Source organism: Gouania willdenowi, chromosome 24 (assembly GCF_900634775.1).
Source record: "Gouania willdenowi chromosome 24, fGouWil2.1, whole genome shotgun sequence".
NCBI classification, from domain to species: Eukaryota; Metazoa; Chordata; class Actinopteri; order Blenniiformes; family Gobiesocidae; genus Gouania; species Gouania willdenowi.
In genome coordinates, this window is record NC_041066.1 from 3754426 (window position 1) to 3775627 (window position 21202).

The window sequence follows — 21202 nt, forward strand, 5'->3', positions numbered from 1 at the left end:
ATAAGTCAGGGTCTCCAAATGTTTGAAGCACCCTTCATCAAACAAAGATTATGTTATCATGGATAGCAAAAAACAAAAAAAGGATTGCCAAATCCGGATAAATTTCATCCGGATGAAACCTTTTCAAAAACAGGAGAAGATGACACAAAGGGAGTACCGGGACGCCCCGCCCTCTTGTATAAAGAACCGCCTGCGTTCCCTCCACGGGTAGCTTTGGTCAGAGAGGCGGCAGAACATGGCGGATGGAGCCGGAGAGCAGCCGAGGAACACCTGCTCCTGTAACGCAGTACGGCTGTGAAACTGCTCGGTGTCGGCTCGACACTGTGGATAGAGTGAACACACGCTTTAACTCCACGGATAGAAAAAGTTAGGAAAAGCTTCGAGTAGAGTGAGAGATGAGGCGCCATGCAACAGGTAAAGCTCAGTGCGGGTGTCCGTGCAGCTGCTGCTGCCTGCATCCGCCAATGTGCTGCTGGGCTCTGTTTAAATTCTACACTGCTTACCTTTGTTTAAAATTGAGGAATGTGCTGAAGTAGCTACTTTCGCTGTATTTTCAATAACAATAATCATTTCCTTCCAACCTTGCAGACGTCCAGGAGCCGGTGCACGAGGCCGTCCCTTCTCCGCCGCTGCCCACCGATCACGTGCTGAGCTCCGGAGCCGTGTTGTTTCCCGGTAAGATGCACCGATTACAGTGTGAGCTTTTCCAGTGATGGAGCAGACCGAGCCCTGTGCCAGTCACATGGCAGACTGCAGGGAAAACAATCAGCTCTGCAGAATGATCTTAAATGATGTGTTCAAACCAATGTCTGTGAACAATCTTCAGTTCACACGTGTTTCTTCAAACAGTTTGATCACAGTCAAAATAAACTTGTGATCAGAATTCCTGAAAGTATCTGATCATTTGATTCAAGCTGAGCTTAATGGGTCTTATTTATGCTGTCAGTCATTTTTGGTAGAACCCAACCTTGTCCTCTCTGAAGGTAAACGTTATCCATGGAAAACGATTTGGGCTGGGCTCATTTTTCTCAACAAAGTGCAATTTGGCGAGGCTGTTTTGTTTTTTATTTTTACAGGCTGTGAGTTTGCATTGAGAATTCAGTCAAAAAGGGAAGGACCAAGCTTTATTTTGGTAGAAAGATTTGCTTACAACAGTGAGTGCCTAATTTCAAGCAGCCTGATCATCCTGTTGACAGCTTTATTCCTGTTCAATGAGATTCTTCCTGGAAACTTGGCAACAAAAACAGAAGAAAGGCTTGTCTCAAAGAAATCGTAGTTCAATTGTTAAGACAGACATAATTAACATATTATAAGTTTTGAGTGCAGACTTGTGCTTTGTAAGCTGCTATAGGCTCCAGAGTTCCTGAATAGAATACAGAACCCATCACCAGTGTTACGACCCCAACGTTACTTTTGACAGTAACTAGTCCTCCAACACAATATTTTTTTTAAGGAAAAACACTGTTACCGTTACATTACTATCTCGAGTATACTTCCTGTTTACAGTGGATTTTTGTGGATGCTGTGCCAACCACAGTAAAACAAGAAGAAGCATTGTTGGCGTGTTAATGTTTACATCATGTGTGCGAATCATGGCTAGTCAATGCGAGACCAGGACCAGCTTCTCACAGTGGAAATCCGTGCATTATTTTACCAATCTGTCTCCAAAAGATACATGCATCAGTGAAGCTCTACGCTAACGCTGCGTTGGTGGACACACTGGATGTGAGGGAAGTCTGTGCACCAAAATGGCGGGTAGATTTTAACCAGACTGTTATCCAGGGACATATCAACAAAGCTATTGCATGGTATGTTGTAAATATGCAGCCTATCGCTGCTGTGGAGTCACTGCTTTCAACAGCTCCTTAGCCCGATACGTTTCGCATTGTGTAGCTGAAAAAAATGCTGTGAATTTGTTTTTCCATATTTATGTCTATAAGCATTTTCAACAGCAGAATGTGTGCTTGTAATATGCATAGCTTATTTTACATTACTGTGCTAAGGTTGAAAAATTGCTGTTTTAATTTTTGAGCAGTGGTTTTGTGCTTTATATGCACATCATTTATGGCTGTTTTTAGGTGTGTCCCGATCCTTTATCGATCCGATATCAGCCTGATGACGTATACCAGATTCAAATTTCTGATTTATTTAATTTTTTCCCAATTCATTTTTTGTTTATTTAATTCCATTGTAGAATACTAAATATTATGTTGGAGGTTAAAATTAATGTAACGATTTGGTTATAAATGGGTCAGTTTTTCTCATACCGACTTGCTGACTATTGTTCTGTTTGAGTAACATCACTTGATCAAGCCTTTTCTAATATTCCACACTACAAATTAAGTAATTGTTATTTTTTTTATTAAAGAACAAAGTGTGTATGATTCATGCTGATATCGGATCAATATAGGTTTCGGCCAATATGCAAGGCTGCTATATCGGTGTTGCATCGGGACATCCCTAGTTGTTTTATAGCAGTTTTTGTAAAGCAGAGTCTGTCAAAATGTATTCCAAATGTTAATTCAGATTGCTTTCGTTTATTATTTTTAGGTTTTTCGTGTTTTTGTTGTACATTGTTGCTGGTTTTTGAACTTGTAGCTTTAAGGGAACATTTTAATGACTAAATAAAACTGTCAAATCATATCAAATCATAATATCAAAATGAGTAACCACAATACTATACCAGACAAAGTATCACGGTTCCGAGTATTATCGCGATACTGAAGACTTTTATTTTCATTTATTATTTTTATGAACTGCAATGTATTTTTACAAGTTAGAAATACTTATGAATCACTTACTGTATTGTTTGGTGCATGATAACAGTGCATGAACAAAAGCATATAAGCAATAAAAAAAAGATTGAATTTATATGGTTGAAATTTAAAAAATAATTATTCAGTTTCCTTTGCACATCAATTTGTTTAACTAATATTAATAATCAATTTAGTATAACAAATCCACTCTTTAAAAAAACAAAAACTATTTGACAATAATGCTTCTTCTCCATCATAATAAAACATAGAGGATAAAATAGAATAAACAGGAAGTGATTCCCTGAGAAAACAATAATTGTATGCATTTTCTGGGTGACGTCACTTTGAGATTGGATGTGATCCCTCCTTTGTATGTATATAATTTGTAAATATTGTTAGCACATTCTAAATAAAAAAAAATATATAAAAATTAAAAAAAGATCGCTCTGAGTCCGTGCGGGGGAAAAAAGTGTTCTCTCCTTTGGCTCCTATAGCTTGGTGGCAGCGCCAACACAGTGGATCTCCTATTGCTTTACCCTCTCTGGGTCGTTTAAAGACAAAATAGTTCCAAATGGGACTTTTGGAGTTTGTTTTTTTTTTTTTGAGCATAACTAGTGATGCCACTGACGATGGCGCCGCCACAGCAGACTCTGCGTTCGGGCCTGGTGCTTCTGCCATGTGTTGTGACTGTAAGCCGTGCACGCATCCAGGCGAGACAGAACTTTAGCTTGTTGTTTGTTTTGAGGTTTCTGTCGAAGCGGAGCTGTCTTCATGGAGGTAATTCTTGCTGGTGTAGAAACACACGAACAGCCATTAAGCTAACAGACGGGCGGAAACAGCCTATCATATCTCCGTATGTCACCATTATCAGACATACAGCCAATCATTCAGCAGCTGTGGAGTTTGGTTGGATTGTTTTCAAGTGAGCTTAGACTGTGTGGTGAGAAGCCTGGAGGAGAGTAGAAGCAGCCGCTATGTAGCAGAAACTGGCACCGGTAGTATCGTAATCCACGGTAGTACCGTAGTGTAGAATTTCCAGTATAGTAAGAACCGTTACAATTTAGCACCGTGGGTATTGTGCAACTATAATTCCTTGTGACATTTTCAGTATTTACTCGTCTCAGGTAGCAACTGGCATTGAAAAAATACGTAGTGTTTCAGTCAATTGGTGTTTGTAAAGATTAATACTGAGCAAAGTTTAGTACTGTGAATGCAAATGATTAGAAACGTTAGGGTTGGATACAATAACATTTAATTTATCAGAGACTTTTATCCAAAGCAATGTTAATGCAGGAGCAGTTTGGATAGGAGGGATTCAAACCACTGACCCTGATTACAAGCCAGCTTCCTTAACCACTTGTCCTTCACCACAGTGTTGATTAACAGTGGACTATTTTCTGTTACAGCACTGATATGAAGCTGTACGGACACAAATGACCCCAAAAAAATGCATTTTTTAATTCTAAGTAACTCAAAAGTAACTTTTTCCAGTAACGCATTACTTTTTGGTGTAAGTAATCAAAATATTAACTGAGTTACTTTGTGAATGAAGTAACTAGTAACGGTAACTAGTTACGATTTTTCAGTAACTAGTGCAACACTGCGCGTCACACAATTTAAGATTGACTTGGACAAACCGAGCTTGTGATATCTGACTATGTTTAGGCTGTTAATTTGAGCTTGCTGTGTCTGCACAGGGGCCTACGATCAACATGGCTACCCATTGGTCGTGTTTCCAGTGGACGGACAAACTAAACTCTCGACACAGCTCAGCAAAGCAGAAGTGGTGGATTTTATAAGTTACTTCCACTGGCTGCACATGTATGTATACATTTAAATTGTGCCATTAGTGGGTGTATACAATGTAGTAATGGTTTGATTCCTCCTCTCGTGAACAGAAAGAAGCAGGAGAAGCAGGGTTTGGTGTCGGTTGTGGCAGATCTGCGACAGGCTTCGCCTCCTACTATCAGGTTTATTGCTGAAACGCTGCTTCTTCTCGAGGTACTGATGGCTGTCTTTTTTCACCTCTTCAAAATATTTTGTTCTTACACACCAGCATCTAACTTACACTTTTCACCGTAATGATGATTTTACTTACTTTCTGTTGCTTATGGTTATTTCAGAGCCTTTAAACTCAAAGCTGATGGAAAATTAAAACATCAACTCTAAAATGTGGGCGCTATTACAAATGTGTAAAGATTTTTTTTTTTGTTTGTATGCGCAGTACATATATTATTGAATGCATGTGGCCGTGCCTTTAGCATCCCCTTAAGATTTCCTAATTTCTAACAAGGTAAGTATTTACAATAACATCAGTCTGATGTTAAGTAATTGTTTTGGTTATTTCTTGGGTAAGTTTCGTGTCTCATCCAGGATGCAGAATTTAACACTCTCGATTGTCTTTCTTCTTTCTGTGTTTTTAGAAATCATTATGACTAATAATCACAGGCACAGGATTACTTGCATTTTTAAGTAATACATCATTCGAATCACTTAAACATAGCCATACTTCCTTAGATTAAGATTGGTTTATATGAACAATTAATTGTACGGGTAACAATCGAAAGGCGGTACCTCAATTTAGCAGCAACCAAGGTTGGGGTCAATTATAATTGTAGTCACAATTATGGTGTAATTGTAATTTTAAAAATATGTTGTCGTAGTAATTAAATTGTAGTTGAGTTTAGAGAATTGACTTTGTAATTGTAATTGGCATGTAAATTCTATAAAGATTAATTATAATTTAACTCAAAACTGTTCACTGTTCTACACATATTTTTAGAATATGTTTCATATTAAACTTTCACACGTTTTACCATTAAAATAAATAAATTGAGGGGCATACGGACACAAAAAAGGTTCAGACACCTACATCAAAATTATTAAAACCTATATTTTCATTGATTAGGATGCCTAACGAGGTAACCAATAGATAGGAAAGAAATGAGATGATAGATATTTGTTTTTAGTGTATTTTACAGCCGATTTACGACCCATTATAAGAGATGCTAACTCAAGAGTAAGGTAAATTTTTTATTTATTTATTTTTTTTTTTATCAGGTTATTTATTTCAAGTTCAGTAATTGTGATTAATTGTCATTGAGAATGTAATTGACTTTCTGAGGATGAAAAATAATTGTAATTGGAGAAATTGCTAATCACTGTGATTGTAATTGTAACTGACCCCGATCCTATGGAAGCCCAAAAGAGTCATAATTAAATAAATAAAAACAACATTTTGAAACAAATACAATTTTTTTAAATAACAGACCAATATATAATATGGTCATTGAATTGTTATACAAGGTAATATTATTATGAAATATGTTTTATTATTCTTAAATATCCATTTCCACAATGGTCTTTTTTTAAACAAAAAAAACACAAAATGACATGAAATAAAAGGCCATTGTGGAAATAGATATTTAAAAATAATTAAACATATTTCATAATAACATTACCTCATTTAACAATTTAATGGCCATATTATATATTTGTCTGTTATTTATCAAAATTGTATTTATTTCAAAATGTTGTTTTTATTTATTTATTTGACTCTTTCGGGCTTCCGTACAATCCTGGCAGTAACAGCTGAAATAGTCACTGGATGTCTCAGAAGGGCTGGCAACGGCAACACAAAGGAAGCCCTACTAAGGGAAGGAGTGAGTGCACGGTCTTTATAGGGTGTCAGAGATTTTATTGAATTACCACAAGACCAAATATACATCTACACGGTTCAACATCATTCCACATCGTTAGGGTTTGCTAAACCATTCGAAAACCAAAATAGTCCTTGCATTTTTTAATTTTAATTTTTTTACCATTAATTTTTTTTCACAGTATTCAAGTAAATATGGAGTTCTTCCCAGTATAAATATCCCAGTAAAGATTGGGATTTCTCTTCTTTGTCCACAAACAACTGATTAGTTGACAAGAAAGTTAATTTAAACTTAAAAATAAATTACCGTCCAGATAACTTTGCTGAGCAGTCAAAGATTCTTTCTATAGATAACTTTTCCTTTTCCCAAAATGTACAATAAGTCTTAACTTGAACTACTTTAAATTGAATCGGGTTGCGTTTAGCACACAATCATGCAAGTAGAATATTTTTCTATATTCTATCATTAATCAGTCCCTCCAGGATTTTGCGGTGTTGCGATCGCAACTATTAACGCAAAATCAGTGTGGCATTGCAATTTTTCCAAAAGGCCGCAGCTTTCCTGCATCTTCGCTGCAAAAAAACATATAAATATGCGGCCACTTATCGTTATTTTTGACATTTTAGCACTTGTAGTTGCTAAGGAAGTAGCGGAGGATGTACTATGGGCTTTGCACCAAAAACATATATACGTAGACGGCGCATCAACTGCTGCCGCCCACTAAAGCAGTGCGTCTACATATCTTATGTTTATGCTTTGCGCAGCTTACAAGGAACCCATGAAGAAGAAAATGCCTACGTCACATCCTGTTTTCAACCAGTGCCGGGAGAAAGCATTCAATGGAGTCATGTGCAATAGAAACACCTCGCATCTACCAGCAAAAATATCGGCCAAGGACAGAACAAAACAGTACCTAACGTTGTTTCATAAGAGTGGAGGTAAACTTTTGTTCAAAATGCCATGTTATCATCGAGCACAAGTGGAAGTCGTCTATGGACAAGCATTTTGCTTATGCAAAGCACGTCAAGAGAATGCAAGCCAGAGAACAAACAGGAAGCACACAATATCATTACATACAGTATGTTTGTTAATGCTTTGTATTTTTTATTTTTTTATGCCTAAAGAAATGTCTTCATGACAGGTTCTTGTTATGCACTTTAAGATTCCATAAGTTCATTATTGTTTACTGACTTGCACTTTTGTTTAAAAACTGTTGCACCTTTTGCATTCAGGGTATGCTCAGTGTAAAAAAGTGTATATTTTTTCTCGAACATGTCTGGTCAATATGTATTTATAATTGGTAGGAAAAATGAACTTAATTGTGTGTAAAATATGTTTTAAGGCGGAAAAAATTGCAACTTTTTATCGCAACTTTTGGAAAAATGGCCCGCGAAATCAGGCATTGCAGCCCGCATCAATCACAAAAAATGTCTGCGAAATCCTGCAGGGACTCATTAATACAATCTCCTAATGTCCTGTTCCCAGGTTGATTTCAGGGCAGGTAATGAGGAATCTTCGAAAGAAAATTAATTTTTAATGTCGTGAGAGAGAGAGAGAGAGAGAGAGAGAATCCTCCTGTTTATTGCTGAGCAAGGAAAGATTCAACTGCAGTCCTCGCCTGTTAAGCTGGACATTCTGGACTTTTGCTACACGTAAAGAAATATCTAATTTGGGGATGAGGTCCAGAAGATATTACATTTGTCTGTGAGAAAATTCCCATCTATGTTGAAGTCACTGAAAGCTATAACCCAAACCAGAGGAAAAAGGCCACATCCAACTGACTTAAGTTAGCTTGAAAACGATATAGGTATTAGTGAGTTTTAGTGCTAAACCAATGGTTCAACCTGTGTATGATTTATACATGAGCACAACTAATGGTTTCAGTGCCTACAATACAACAGGCCAAACCTATGGTTGCTCTCTCGACAAGTAGAGCTTTTTTCTGGAGGGAGGGAACAGTTGCTTTGATCCGGAGAGTTGTACTGAGAATCACAACACTAATGCGTCATGTTTGTGGTAGTCTTTAGTGGAATTCCAGAGATGTGTGTGTGCACAGGGGGTAGGGAGGTTATTTGTAGGGTAAGTCTCATGTTCTGTTATTTAACAGAAAAGCCTCTGACATTACATTAAAAGAGCATTTATATTTAGGATGCTGGGTTTGCATAATCTCAGATCCATGACAAGATCCAATTGAGTGGTTTGTGCTTCCCTGAAGTTTGCCTTCATTAACACATGCTTTTGGTTTGCAACTGCAATCTGCTGCCATTGATGGCACAGTAATGAATTTGGTTATCCTCTCTTTGTGCTCTGATCTTTCCTAAGCTGTGGGATTTCTGTCTAGCTTCCGGTCTAAATGAGAATAAATGAGGCTTAATTTGAAAAGAGACTTTTAGCCTGATCATGATGATTATAGCAAATTCTTTGTACTGGCTTTTATTAATGTAACATTGATCTCATTGGTTGGAGCTAAAGGAAGCTAAGAACATTACTCAAACCCTCCTTTAGACTATAGAGAACTTGTATTAGATGGAGATGATTGCTGTTGCTCTGTTATTTTGCTGTGTATAGTATTTGACTGTATGACTACATGACTGCTGTATACTGCATAACATCAAGCGGTAATGTCCTGTAAGATCATCAAACTTGAGTCTATTCTGTTCCTCAGCTGCATAAAAGGACCGTCCACAGTGTGTATATAGTTCAACCCATGAAGAAGGATGCTGTGAAGCTTATACACAAAGTGTTTTCACCAGCAAAGGCTTACACCACCTCTTTCAAGGTAAATGACCTAAACTGTGCTCAGCATGAGCTGCTTCATTAAGGGGATATAATTATTGCTCATTTCTACCAGAAAGTCCTTTTGAAAGAAATCCCGGAGCTTTCAAACTACATTGATAGAAGTCAGCTGCCTTCTTCCCTGGGAGGATACCTCATGTATTGTCACCAGAGCTGGGTTGTCTTTATCAAGGTAATGTAGATTCTTTTTTTGTACAAAGCTCCTAAAGTTTGCGCCTTCTGGTTATTAAACCTTTTTTCATTTATTTTGACTAGGTCTTTGAATTCACCAAAAGTTTGTTGCTTTTCTTTAGTCATGTCTTCAGCGCTACATAGGAATGTAGTTTCTACAATGATGTGTGGGGAAAAACCCAACCCAACCAGCTGTTCAACTTCAAACAAAGCCTCTACCATTCCCATGAGCTGTCACAAGCAACACTACTGTGTATTTACAAACTATCTCTTATAATATAATAATTTGGCTTCAAATTAATACAAAGATGATACATCATAGTATTGTAGAACAGTAACTTGGCAGAAGTTAAAGGAGACATATCATGCATTTAAATCCTTCCTTTTTACATATAAATCATACAGTTGTGGTCTATATAAAGAGGAACTGCAATGCTTGGGTCTGAATTCCTCATTATTATAGCTCCACAGACCCCTTTTCTACTCCTTTTCTGATGTGCTTCTGAGAGCAACTCGTTTTGGTGCGGCCTCTTTAAATGCAAATGAGACACTTCATACCCCGCCCCTCTCCAGGTTGCAGAGGTGACACTCGGTTCAACTCCGCCATTTTTATAGTTTGATAGAAGAGATACGATTGTCTAGTGGCGCAGAAAATGTTTATTCACACGTTATTTACAAAATGTCAAAAACGGAATACTTGTCCATCCAGCCATACATGTTCGAGCCAGAGTCAGACCCGGCAGAGCGAGATGAAGATGATGAACCTGCAGAACCTTAACAAGTGAGCTAACACAAGCACCGAGCTAACGCTAGCGGCAAGCTAACGTCACGAAATGCATTTTAATACAGTCTTTTTGGTGACAAAAACGGCAAAATGAGTGACTAATGAAAACTTTAGACTTAAATTAAATCACGTAGGCCATATCATCAAGGATCTAAAACGAGCACACAGTGCTAACATATGAAGACGGTGCAACTGCTAGTGCTAACAAAACAATGACAGGGACGTCTTATCATCACACTTTTTAGCGTTATTTACAGCTTACCGAAGTGTTCTGTTCGTCGTCTCCAAAGATAGAAGGAATTGAACCCTCAATCAGACAAAGTCTTTCGGCAAATCCTTCTTTATACTGGCGGAGGTTGCAGAAGCAGTCATCCTTGAAGTGCTTCGTGCACACAAAAATGACCTTACCCACAGATGTGGGTACATTTCCGTGAAAAATAAAACTCAACCAGGCACTTCGAAAAGGTTCTGATGCTGGGAGATGGTTTTATGAAGCGTGTGGCTTACTACATCCAACAACCAAACATTTTGACTTATCCTCTCGTAACTTCGGCATCCTTAAGCTTGGACTACAAAATCGCAGCGAGAAATAAAAATCGGGGAGTGCTCGAAGTGTTGGGCCTGGAGTCGATGTCCTAATTTGGCAGTTCCACTGCAAATACTGTGACGTTATTGTTCAAAAAACGTAATAGAGTATAGAAAAATCGAAACAGATTGAAAAACATGACCAAAACAGAATATAAAGATATCAACAGGGCACCTGAATAGACTAATTTGCACTTTTCTGTACTTCTTAACACTCTAAAGATACAACAAAATGCATTTAAGGGCTAAAAAAGTGGATTTGGCATGATATGTCCCCTTTAAAAGTAATCCCTTTTTTTTTTTTTTTACTGAAGTAACTATTCCACACAAAGGCATAACGCATAACTGAAATGTCACTGGTCTAAAAATTAGTAAGAAGTTATAGGCAAGTTATTGAAAAATCTTTTTTTAAATGCCAACTTTCACCCTGTGGTGGTTATGGTTGTTTGATGACTATCAGTGACTTGCGGCTTATGAAAGTGTCTTATGATGAGTCAGGGGTTTGGGTACAACGGAGCATTGTTCCAATAGTTGGTAGCAACTTTAGGCTTTGTACGAAGTGTTTAACTAAAGAATACATAATGTGAAATGATTTAATTTGGTAGACATTCAGATCAGTCATGTGACCTGCATCTATTGGTTACCTTGGTGAAGCTTCATAATCTGCTGACCTTATTAGCAAGTGAAAGTAGCCCTCTGTTTATTGGATCATGCTTTTAGTCATGTTTCACTGGGTCCTGACAATAACCATGACTGTTCACTGATGGTGGACAATTGAGAATCCAAATACAGGGTTTGTTATTGGGTTATGGGGGTTCAACAATCACCTCAGTTTTGGCTTTGTGTAACTCTCGGGCCATATATGTTCTAATAAATAACAACTCTCCTCTTAATGAGTTCTACTTCCATAAAGGATCTCAGGGCTTATGAAGATGGTTGAAGCATATATAGCAGTAGGTGAGATGGTTAGAATGGCTGAATCAGCATATGGTGAGTTCCATACCACCTCAAACTGTTTCAGGCTCTTCTCACTTTGCCCGCATCAACACAAACAATTTAAGCTGATTACTTGTGTATTCATGAATTTTTGGGCTTTGTAACAGTTTGGCTTTTGTATAACCACTTAAGAAATTAATCATGTTGCTAGATAGTCGGACAAAGTTATTGTTGGCCTAATGGGAAATTATTTTGTCCACTTATTAAAAAATTCTGAGATGGAGACTCGAGTTTAGGGTAACGGTTTACCAATGTGTCTTATTTTATTTATTTGGGCTGATGCCAATGTATTATTAATGAAGGAAAAAACCAGTAGAATAGAATAAGTTTTTTGCCATATATACACATTAAAAAGAACAAATACAATGAAATTCTTGTGTATGTCCCAGACTCAGATTGAAAAAAATGTACAAACAACAAATCAGCCAAGACAGTATAAGAAAGGTGCAAAACAAGGCAAGAACAAAAGTATACTCAATGGCAGAGTGCTGAGGTATCTGCCCTCTTTAATGTCCTGTGCCACAAACCTGACAGCAGCTGGGAAAAAGCTGTTGTGGAAGGGGACCCCCTGAGTGCTGAGAACCCAAGTCCACCCACTGGAACAGAGCATGAGCTGGGTGATGTTTGTGCTCTGTGCTTTTCTCCTGCTGCGCTGTGTTAAAATGGTGTCCATGGAGCGAAGATCAAAGCTGATTACCCACTCTGCAGTTTTGACCACCTGCTGCAGCTTCTTCTTCTCAGCCAGCGTGGTGTTCCTGTATTACGCTGATAGAGCACGATTTAAAATAAACTACTATAATAAACAAATTATCAGCTATTGATGGAAAAGACAGCAGATATGATTATTGCAAAAAAATATGATCAATCGTGCAGATTATTGATCGATCCTTGGTTTAGGGACACTTTGTCCTGATTCCAGACCTGCTTTGCGTTTGTTGTTGTGGACTAAATTATGAATCCTACTTTTTTGATGGGCTGTCTTAACTGTGAACACTATACCATAGTGATTTTGAAGGTATCCTGTGGGAAAAGTGAATATAGAAACCCCCACCCTACAGGAAATGTTATGTTTACAAGCTGCTATTTAGTGCTGTCTAGAGAACTGTGGACCTCCTGTATGTGGCCATGAGAGGAACATCTTTCTTAATTTCATTTTCATTTCTTAGGACGTGTACAAGTTATAAAAACAGCTGTTTGTACTGAACCCTAGCTTAAAAGATATTTTCCTTGATATTTATGTACATTCTAGTTATTTTACGGTCATGGCCATAACGCGTTTATCTAATACTATATAAGAACAAACTAGTTAATCATCTTGATATGACTTTGCATGTGCATGACTGCCATTAAGAGATCATGTGATTCATTTCTAATGTTGTAACTTGCAAATATGAAAGTATAGTGATCACTGATCTTAGAACAAAGTTTCCCTGTGAGACTTCTATATACTCATTAATTTAATTTGATTTCAACTCAGCAGTCTGAGCAAATGATGTATAAATCAAGAAGGCTATGGTTTGAGAATGGGGAAAAGGCTTATAAAATGTTGGCCCATCAACTGCGTAAATCAGAATTTGCTCAGTTTATCTCAAATTAGAATCCATTAGCAGGGAGGTTTTTGCAAATCCTAAAATAATAAATAATTCCTTTCAATCATTCTATGCTGACCTCTATGGATCTGAGTCTTACTCAAAAATATTTATAAATACATCCAGGATTTTTACATGTATTTTTTTTCGAATTTCACATGTTTTTTTCAGATCCATAATTTACATGTGTTTTCTCATTTGTGTGTATTTATCATGAATTTTCTTCTGTAAATCTTCAATTGTGCTTGTGGATTGACCAATGTGCGTTTGTGGATCGGCCCGTGTGAATGTGATTTTGCGACAAACGTAACAGCTTTGCTGAAATTCACACAGAGCTGCTGATCCACGTGTTTAGAGAGTCTTCTTCCACTAGGGGGCAGTAATGAGGCATTTACAACACAAAAACAGATGCTACAATAATGTCTAATGTTATTGGTATTCACTGCATTGTCACCACAATCGCTGCAGCCTTCCCTTGTCTCCTGCTGATCATAGTATAACACTTGGTTTGACAAAAAATACTTTTATTAAAGTGTGGATTTTTAATAGTAATACAATTTTATAATTTCACTCTAATGTACTGTATACTAATGATCTAACTCTAGCCAACCATCAAAGGGGTTCTGTTGATCACACTACAACACTTGATTTGTCAAAAAATACTTTTTCATAATAATAATTGGTTTTATGGAAAAACAGTAAAAATCTTATTTAATCAATGTAAACATTCTGGTTTCAATAATCAATTAACACTAAAACCGTTTAACAGTTCAATTTTTATTTCCTCCCATTTGTCATACTTGAGGTGCAGCCTCAATAGTTTATTGGTATGTTATCTGATGCTCTGTGTGGTGAGGATTTTAAGTTTAATTACTAAACACTATCATTATTTGGCCAAACTGGTGCACTGGGGACCTATGCTATTTTTACTCTTATGTTATGTTATATAAAATGACACTTGATGGATGTGATGCTACATCAACAACATTTTTACTAATACAATCCATTAAAAATATGAGGAAATACTTTTTGTTAAACCAAGTGTTGTACTATGATCAGCAGGAGACAAGTGAATACTACAGTGAATTGTGACGTTATTAGATATTCTTGTCGGTAAATGGAATTAATCTTCAGCCGATACCTCATTACTGCCCCCTAGTGGATGGTGGTGCTCTCGACACGTGGATTTAAGCGAAGCTGCATTACGTTTGTCTCAAATCAATTCACTCGCGGGCCGATCCACAAACGCGCTTGGCTCAGTCCACAAGCACAATTAAAGATTTACACATGATAATTCATGATGAATACACACGCATAAATAAGAAAACATGTGTAAATTGTGGATGTATTTGTGGATCTGAAAAACACGTGAAAATCTAAAAAGTACACGTGAAACTTGTAAATATATTTGTGGATTTCAAAAACACATGAAAATTGTGGATTTATTTGTGAATATTTTTGAGACAAATTTGTCCAAATTACTCGCTCTCCACCTTGAACAATATTTACCCTCTTTGTTCGCACCTGACCAAACAGGTTTTATTAAGGGTTGTGATGGTTTTTTCCCACATATTACGTACACAGTCAACCACCATTCCAGAAATAGCCTTATCAATTGATGCTGAAAAGGCGTTTGACCGGGTGGAGTGGGATTTTCTATTCTACATTCTAAATAAATTTGGCTTTGGACCTAAGTCCATTTCATGGGTAAAATGACTTTATTCCTCACCAGTGGCGTGTGTTAGAACAAACTCTCTATTTCCCACTTCACCACGGTACAGCTATCCCCACTGTTTTATGCACTTTTTATTTCGCCCCTGGCAGTTAACACTAGCATGCCCAAGGTTTTCTTACTCCTGCTGCCCTGCCCAGAGGCCGCCAAATGACACTCATTTGCAACTCAGTGGGGCCACCTCTCTTATGTAAATAAAGCCTTTCGATCGGAATGTGCAGCTGGGCAGTGACAAACTTTGGGGGTTGGTGTAAATGATGGCCAGTGTTGAGAAACCAGTTTCTCCCAGGTAGATGTTTGTTAATCCAAATAACATTATATGGAATTATTGGATAAGAATGGCCAAATTAATATGAGCCATGTGTGTTGTGATCAATTAATAAACCACAATAAATAAAATTAGAAAAAGAAAAACAGTAATAAAGCAACCAAGCTCCTGTTTCCTACTCCTGTATTTTCACTATTTACCTTTATTGTTTTTGTGCTTATAAATCAAATGTATTGTTGCTATTTATGGTAAAGCAAGATTTCCGAGTGTGAAAAGGACTGTTTGAGTTTTCACTTTAAAAAGGTAAATTCACGAGGTCCACCATTCACTAACCAGGTCCATGAATTATTTTATTAAGCTATTAATTTACAAATTTGAAGAAAGTGCACAAGATGCACAAATAATCAATGCTTCAACAGGGAAAAACAAAAACCCAGGCAGGCACATCACCATAGATGAGCAACTTTTTCCAACTAAGACTCGCTGCTGTTTCTTGCAATACATTGCAACGAAGCCGGACAAGTTTGGTATCAAGTTCTGGGTGGCATGTGACCTTAAATCCAAGTATGTGTGCAAAATCATCCCATATCTTGGCAAAGACCCCAGTCGTCCACCTGGGGAGAGATTGTCTGAAAATGTGGTGATGAAGCTTATGGAACCGTTTATGGACAAAGGAAGAACTGTTACAACCGACAATTTTTTCACTTCATTGTCACTAGCACGTCGACTGCACAGCCGGAAGACCACCCTCCCTGGCACAGTCAATAAGATTCGCCGGGAGCTTCCAGATTCAGCTAAAAAGAATTTGGCCCGTGAGGAATTCAGCACACAAGTGTTTTCAACCTCTGGTGCCACACTGACTGTTTATGTGCCCAAACTGCCTCCTCAGTAGCGTGCACAGCGTGGTGGAGACTGAGGCTACTCGGAAAAAAAAGCCGAACACAGTCACCGACTACAACAGCATGAAATGCGGTGTGGACGTCATGGACCAGATGGTTCGAAAGTACACTGTGCATTCAGGAACACGGCGTTGGCCAGTCGCTGTGTTTTACAACATGATTGACATTGCAGCGCTAAACGCACATGTGCTTTATCAGGCATGCACTGGGGTCAAGGAGAGAAGGGTGGACTTCTTGCTGGAGCTTGCAAATGAGCTTGCCCAGTCTCATATGGCAGCCAAGGAGGTGAATGAGCAAAACCTTCAGCAACAACCACCCACACCTGATGTGGGGAAAAGGGCATTGTGCCAGGTGAAGTGTTGCTGCAGGAAAAACCGTGCCACCAAGCGTTGTATGTATTGTGACAAGTTTGCACGTGGCAAATGCATAAAGGAGGTGTGGCAGTGCCAGAATTGTTCACAAAATCTCTATTAAATAAATTTCACCAAGAATGCAAACAAACTGTTGCCGTCTCACTATTACTACTTACTACTTTCTGTTGCAAAAGTTGAAATATAAGTTGCAACCTCTATGTAGCTGCTGTATGGGAAACACAAAGGAGATTACAAAAGGTCTTTGTGTCCTGAAACCAACCTAGCCACCCCCCCACCCTAGTTGAGGGGGGAGTAGTGGCCTCAGTAACATAACAATGGTCACAAGCTGAGTTGTTCACACCCGCCAAATGACACCAGCTTGGACTTTAAAGGTATAGGTGTCAAATGACACCACTCTGGTCATGCTAGTGTTAAAGTGAGAACAGAAGAGAAGGTAAAAGGTGTCCGTATAGCAGGCCAGGAACATGAACTGTCCTTATACGCAGATGATCTTCTGTTAATTATATCGGACCCTCTGATATGTCTTTACCATTTTTGATCAGTTTAGTCGTGTCTCGGGTTACAAATTAGATATCCAAAAAAGTGAAAAATTTCCTATACAAGTTTTCAATTTAAAGTGAAATCTGACTTTTTAGTTTGAGTATCAAAGTTACTCAAGTCTTTAAATTACTTAAAAAAAAAAAAAAAAAAAAACTTTGAGTCACTGCTTGATAAAACCAAAAATGTTTTGCATAGATTGAATAATTTACCACTGTCATAAATTGGTCGCATAAACTCCGTTAAAAATGAATATACTGTACTGCTAAAGTACCTTATCTTTTTCAATGTACAGTATTTCACTTTATATGCCTAAAATGCATTTTTTGGTTCTTGACAAATTTTTTTCAGCATTTTTTTTTGGAATGGTAAATCTCTGAATCTGCAAGGAATTTATGCAAGGAGTTAGGCCATCAGGCGGCCTTTCCCTACCTAACTTCCAATTTTATTACTGGGCTGCAAATATACAGAATATCCTCTATTGGGTTGGTGACTCAACTTTTAAGACTCCTTTGTGGGTCCATATTGAGTCAGCTGGCTGTGAGAAAACCTCCTTACCAGCATTAAGTTCAGCACTTCCATTAGAATTATATCAGTATAAACTGAACCCCTTACTCTGATTCTCTTAGCATCTGGGTTCAATGTCAAAAGAAATTTGGCTTACATATGTGATTTGAGTACAGGGGGCTTTAAATGACATGTTTCGACCATCCCTAGTTCTGCTTTCAAAATCTGGAGCAACAAAGGGTTGCATACATTTAAGGATCTTTTTGTTTATGGAATTTTTGCATCATTCGCACAGTTAACTGAATTATATAGTATTCCATGGATGCATTTCTTTTGATATCTACAAATTTGTAACTTCATAAGCAGTAGATATCCCTCTTTTCCAAATATTCCAGAGTCAGCCACCATGGATGACATTTTGGACATTAATATTCATTAAAAAGGTGCAATTGAAAATATTATACAATTCTGTTACAGTTGCAATCTCCATTTTTTGCAATAATAAGATCACACTGCGAAAAATATGTCATTGACCATAACAGATGATCTTTGGGAGGCAATGCAACAGAAAGTACATTCCTTTTCTACTTGTGCTAGACATGGCCTCCTTCAATTTAAGGTCGTTCATTGTCTACACATCTCTAAGGACAAATAAGCCAAATTTTATCCAGGTACTGACCCGCTGTAAATCGGACAATGGCACACTTATCCATACATTTTGGTTATGTTCCAATTTGACCAATTATTGGACATCAATATTTCACATACTGCCAGAGGCGTATGGAATCAAACTTGCCCCAAACGTGCTGACTGCACTCTTTGGTGTATTGCCTCAAAATATCACTATTCCAAAACTGTGCTCTCTTGCAATAACTTTTTCCTGTTTGAAAAAAAAGGTGTACAGGTGTACACTAATGGACTCAATTACAAAATTTGATGAAACATGACAGCCCATTTCTGAGATGCATAGAAAACTATAAAATGCGTAGCATTCCAACGTAATAGGTTAATTGTATCCATGAGTATTTTATTTTCTTTGCAGTCTGTTGCTGCCGCTCTCATATACATATAGATTTGTTTCTTCTTCTTTTCTCTTTCCTGTACTCAACGAAAATGGTTGCATTTTCTCTGCTCCCTCTCTCCCACCCTTATCTGTCCTTGCTGCTGCTTGTTTTGTCTGGTCTTGCGAATCTAGTTGGAGCCCCTCTCTACATCTTTATCCAAAACTGAAATTATGGAATTGATCAGTTGGTCTCAATAAAATCAACCAAATTTTTTCGACAAAGAACGTGCAGAGGTGAGCTCGCCTGTCCGAGCGGTATGTTTGTGGCTGGATACGCACTCGACTCTTGGGCCAAGTGGCGGGTCGTGTGTCTTTCGATTTTTTTTCTATATAATCATCTACATGGTTGGAATTATGGTAGCAGGCTAACTGTTGATTGGAGCTGGCAGCTTTCTCACCTCTCGCAATGTCCATATTACGTTGGCAGCTGTTTTGGGAAGGTTTCTGATGTATGGAGCAGAGCTGTCAACACTCAGCAAGCAGGAGCCTACTTTGGAACGCGGAATTGAATCCAACTTGGAGAAAGTGAATGCTCGGCTTGCAAGTTAAAAGGCCACCTTATTGGATTACTGCTGGAGACCAGGGGGGTATTGCACAAATGTCAAAAAAGGAACAGAAGTGCTGCTGAGAAGGAGAAAAAGGCTGGCAGACAATAGTATATCAATACATAATATGATTAAATATGTAATAAAATAGTTTTAGATATCTCGCCTGCCATGTGGGAGACCCGAGTTCAAATCCCAGCCAATACTTAACTTTTTAAAAAATATATTTTTTTCTCTTCTGGGAGATCAATAAAGGTCTATTCTATGATAGACATTAATGTATAAATCTAAAATTCATTGATTTAGAAAAGTGATCAGCTCCACCTTATGTTACTGTAAGTATAACAGTTCACTTCTTTTTATTATAATAAATTTTATTTGAAATTCAGCGCCTTTCAGGTCACTTAAGGTCACTCAACAGTACATGATAAAACCACAACAACATATTATAAAACCACTGTTGTTTTTATAAAACAGTTTAAAAACAACAGTAAAAGTAAAGCGCGGGGGGGGGGGCAATTAATGTTGTGGAGGTGGAAATATGCAGACCGGGTGATATTATTGATGTGGGATTTGTACGATGGTGTTGAGGATGACACCCAGACTCTTAGCCTGTGGGGAGGGGGAAATGGAGGAGTTGTCAATTTGGATGCAGAAACTATTGGATTTGGAGAGTCTTGATTTTGTGCCAATGAGAGAACCTCTGTTTTGTCACTGAGTTTTAGGAGATTATGATTTCACCACGATTGAACTTCTGTGATACAGTCAGTAAGGGGAGGGGGGGAGAGTAGAAGATATTTTACTGGTGAGGTAGAGCTGGGTGTCATCCGCGTAACAGTGAAAATGAATGCCAAATTTACGGAAGATGTTGCCATGGGGGAGGAGGTAAACAATGAAGAGAAGGGGCCCCAGGACTGAGCCCTGGGGTACACTTGTAGTGATGGGGGAGGGTTTTGATTTAAAGGATTTGAGCTGAATGAACTGGGTGCGGCCGGAGCGATAGGATTTAAACCAGTCAAGGGGGGTGTGGGTAATGCCGATGGAAGCTAATCTATTCAGAAGGGTGGTGTGAGAGATGGTGTCAAATGGCGCACTCAGGTCGAGGAGGATGAGGATGGTGAGGAGTCTAGAATCAGCTGCCATGAGGTTGTTGGTTATTTTTATGAGTGCTGTTTCAGTGCTATGAAGGGGGCGAAAACCGCACTGGAACTGTTCATAAAAGTTATTGTGGGATAGGTGAGAGTGAATTTGGCTGGCGACTGTATTTTTGAGAATTTTACTAATGAAGGGGAGATTTGAGATGGGACAGAAGTCATTGAGATTGGAAGGATTGGAGTTATTGCATCGGTTTTGAAGGATGAGGGAACAGTTCCAGTGATGAGAGAGGAGTGGATGATGGCTGATATGATGGGAATCAGAGAGGGGAGGGAGGCTTTGACCAGGAATGTGGGGAGAGGGTCCAACTGACAGGAGGATGGTTTGGACTGACGGATAAGGTCTGAGATTTCAGAGGGAGTGGGGAGTTGGAAAGTGGAAAAGGAATGAGTAAATGGGAAGGATTCTGGTTGGATGGGGAGAGGAGAGTTTTGACTGAGGTGGTGATTAATGTTCTAGATTTTTGAGGAGAGAAATGACGTTAGGATTTCACAGGATTATTTGAACTGATTAAACTTGAGTAATATTAGGATTTCGTTTTGGTAATGGAGTCTTTGTATTGGAGGATGTGGTTATTGTACATGTCTTTGTGAATAGTGAGGTGGGTTTTTTTATGGAGGCGCTCAAGTTGGCGACCTCTGGCTTTCATGAGCTGGAGATTGTGTGTGACCCAGGGGGCAGGAGTGGAGAATGAAACAGACATGAATTTTAACGCAGTCAGGGAGTTGAGAATGGAATGGAGTGTAGTGTTGTAATGCATAACCAGTTCATCAGGGGTGGAAAATG

At 38.3% G+C, this 21202-nt stretch overlaps 1 protein-coding gene across 5 annotated transcripts in view; it reads left to right on the top strand.

Annotated features, from left to right (window-relative positions):
- The first annotated feature begins 217 nt into the window (after nt 1–217).
- The window catches only part of LOC114457963 (uncharacterized), a 51768-nt gene continuing 30783 nt past the window's right edge, over nt 218–21202 (top strand). For 4 of the 5 annotated variants that reach the window (XM_028440148.1, XM_028440152.1, XM_028440149.1 and 1 more), the window contains exons 1-6: nt 218–414; nt 589–675; nt 4454–4577; nt 4655–4757; nt 9081–9194; nt 9267–9383. In XM_028440148.1, the coding sequence (XP_028295949.1) occupies nt 396–414; nt 589–675; nt 4454–4577; nt 4655–4757; nt 9081–9194; nt 9267–9383 (564 nt within the window). In that variant the 5' untranslated portion in view covers nt 218–395. Of the gene's footprint in view, nt 415–588; nt 676–4453; nt 4578–4654; nt 4758–9080; nt 9195–9266; nt 9384–21202 lie in introns of those variants that run through there. The other variant, XM_028440150.1, reaches the window with a different exon arrangement.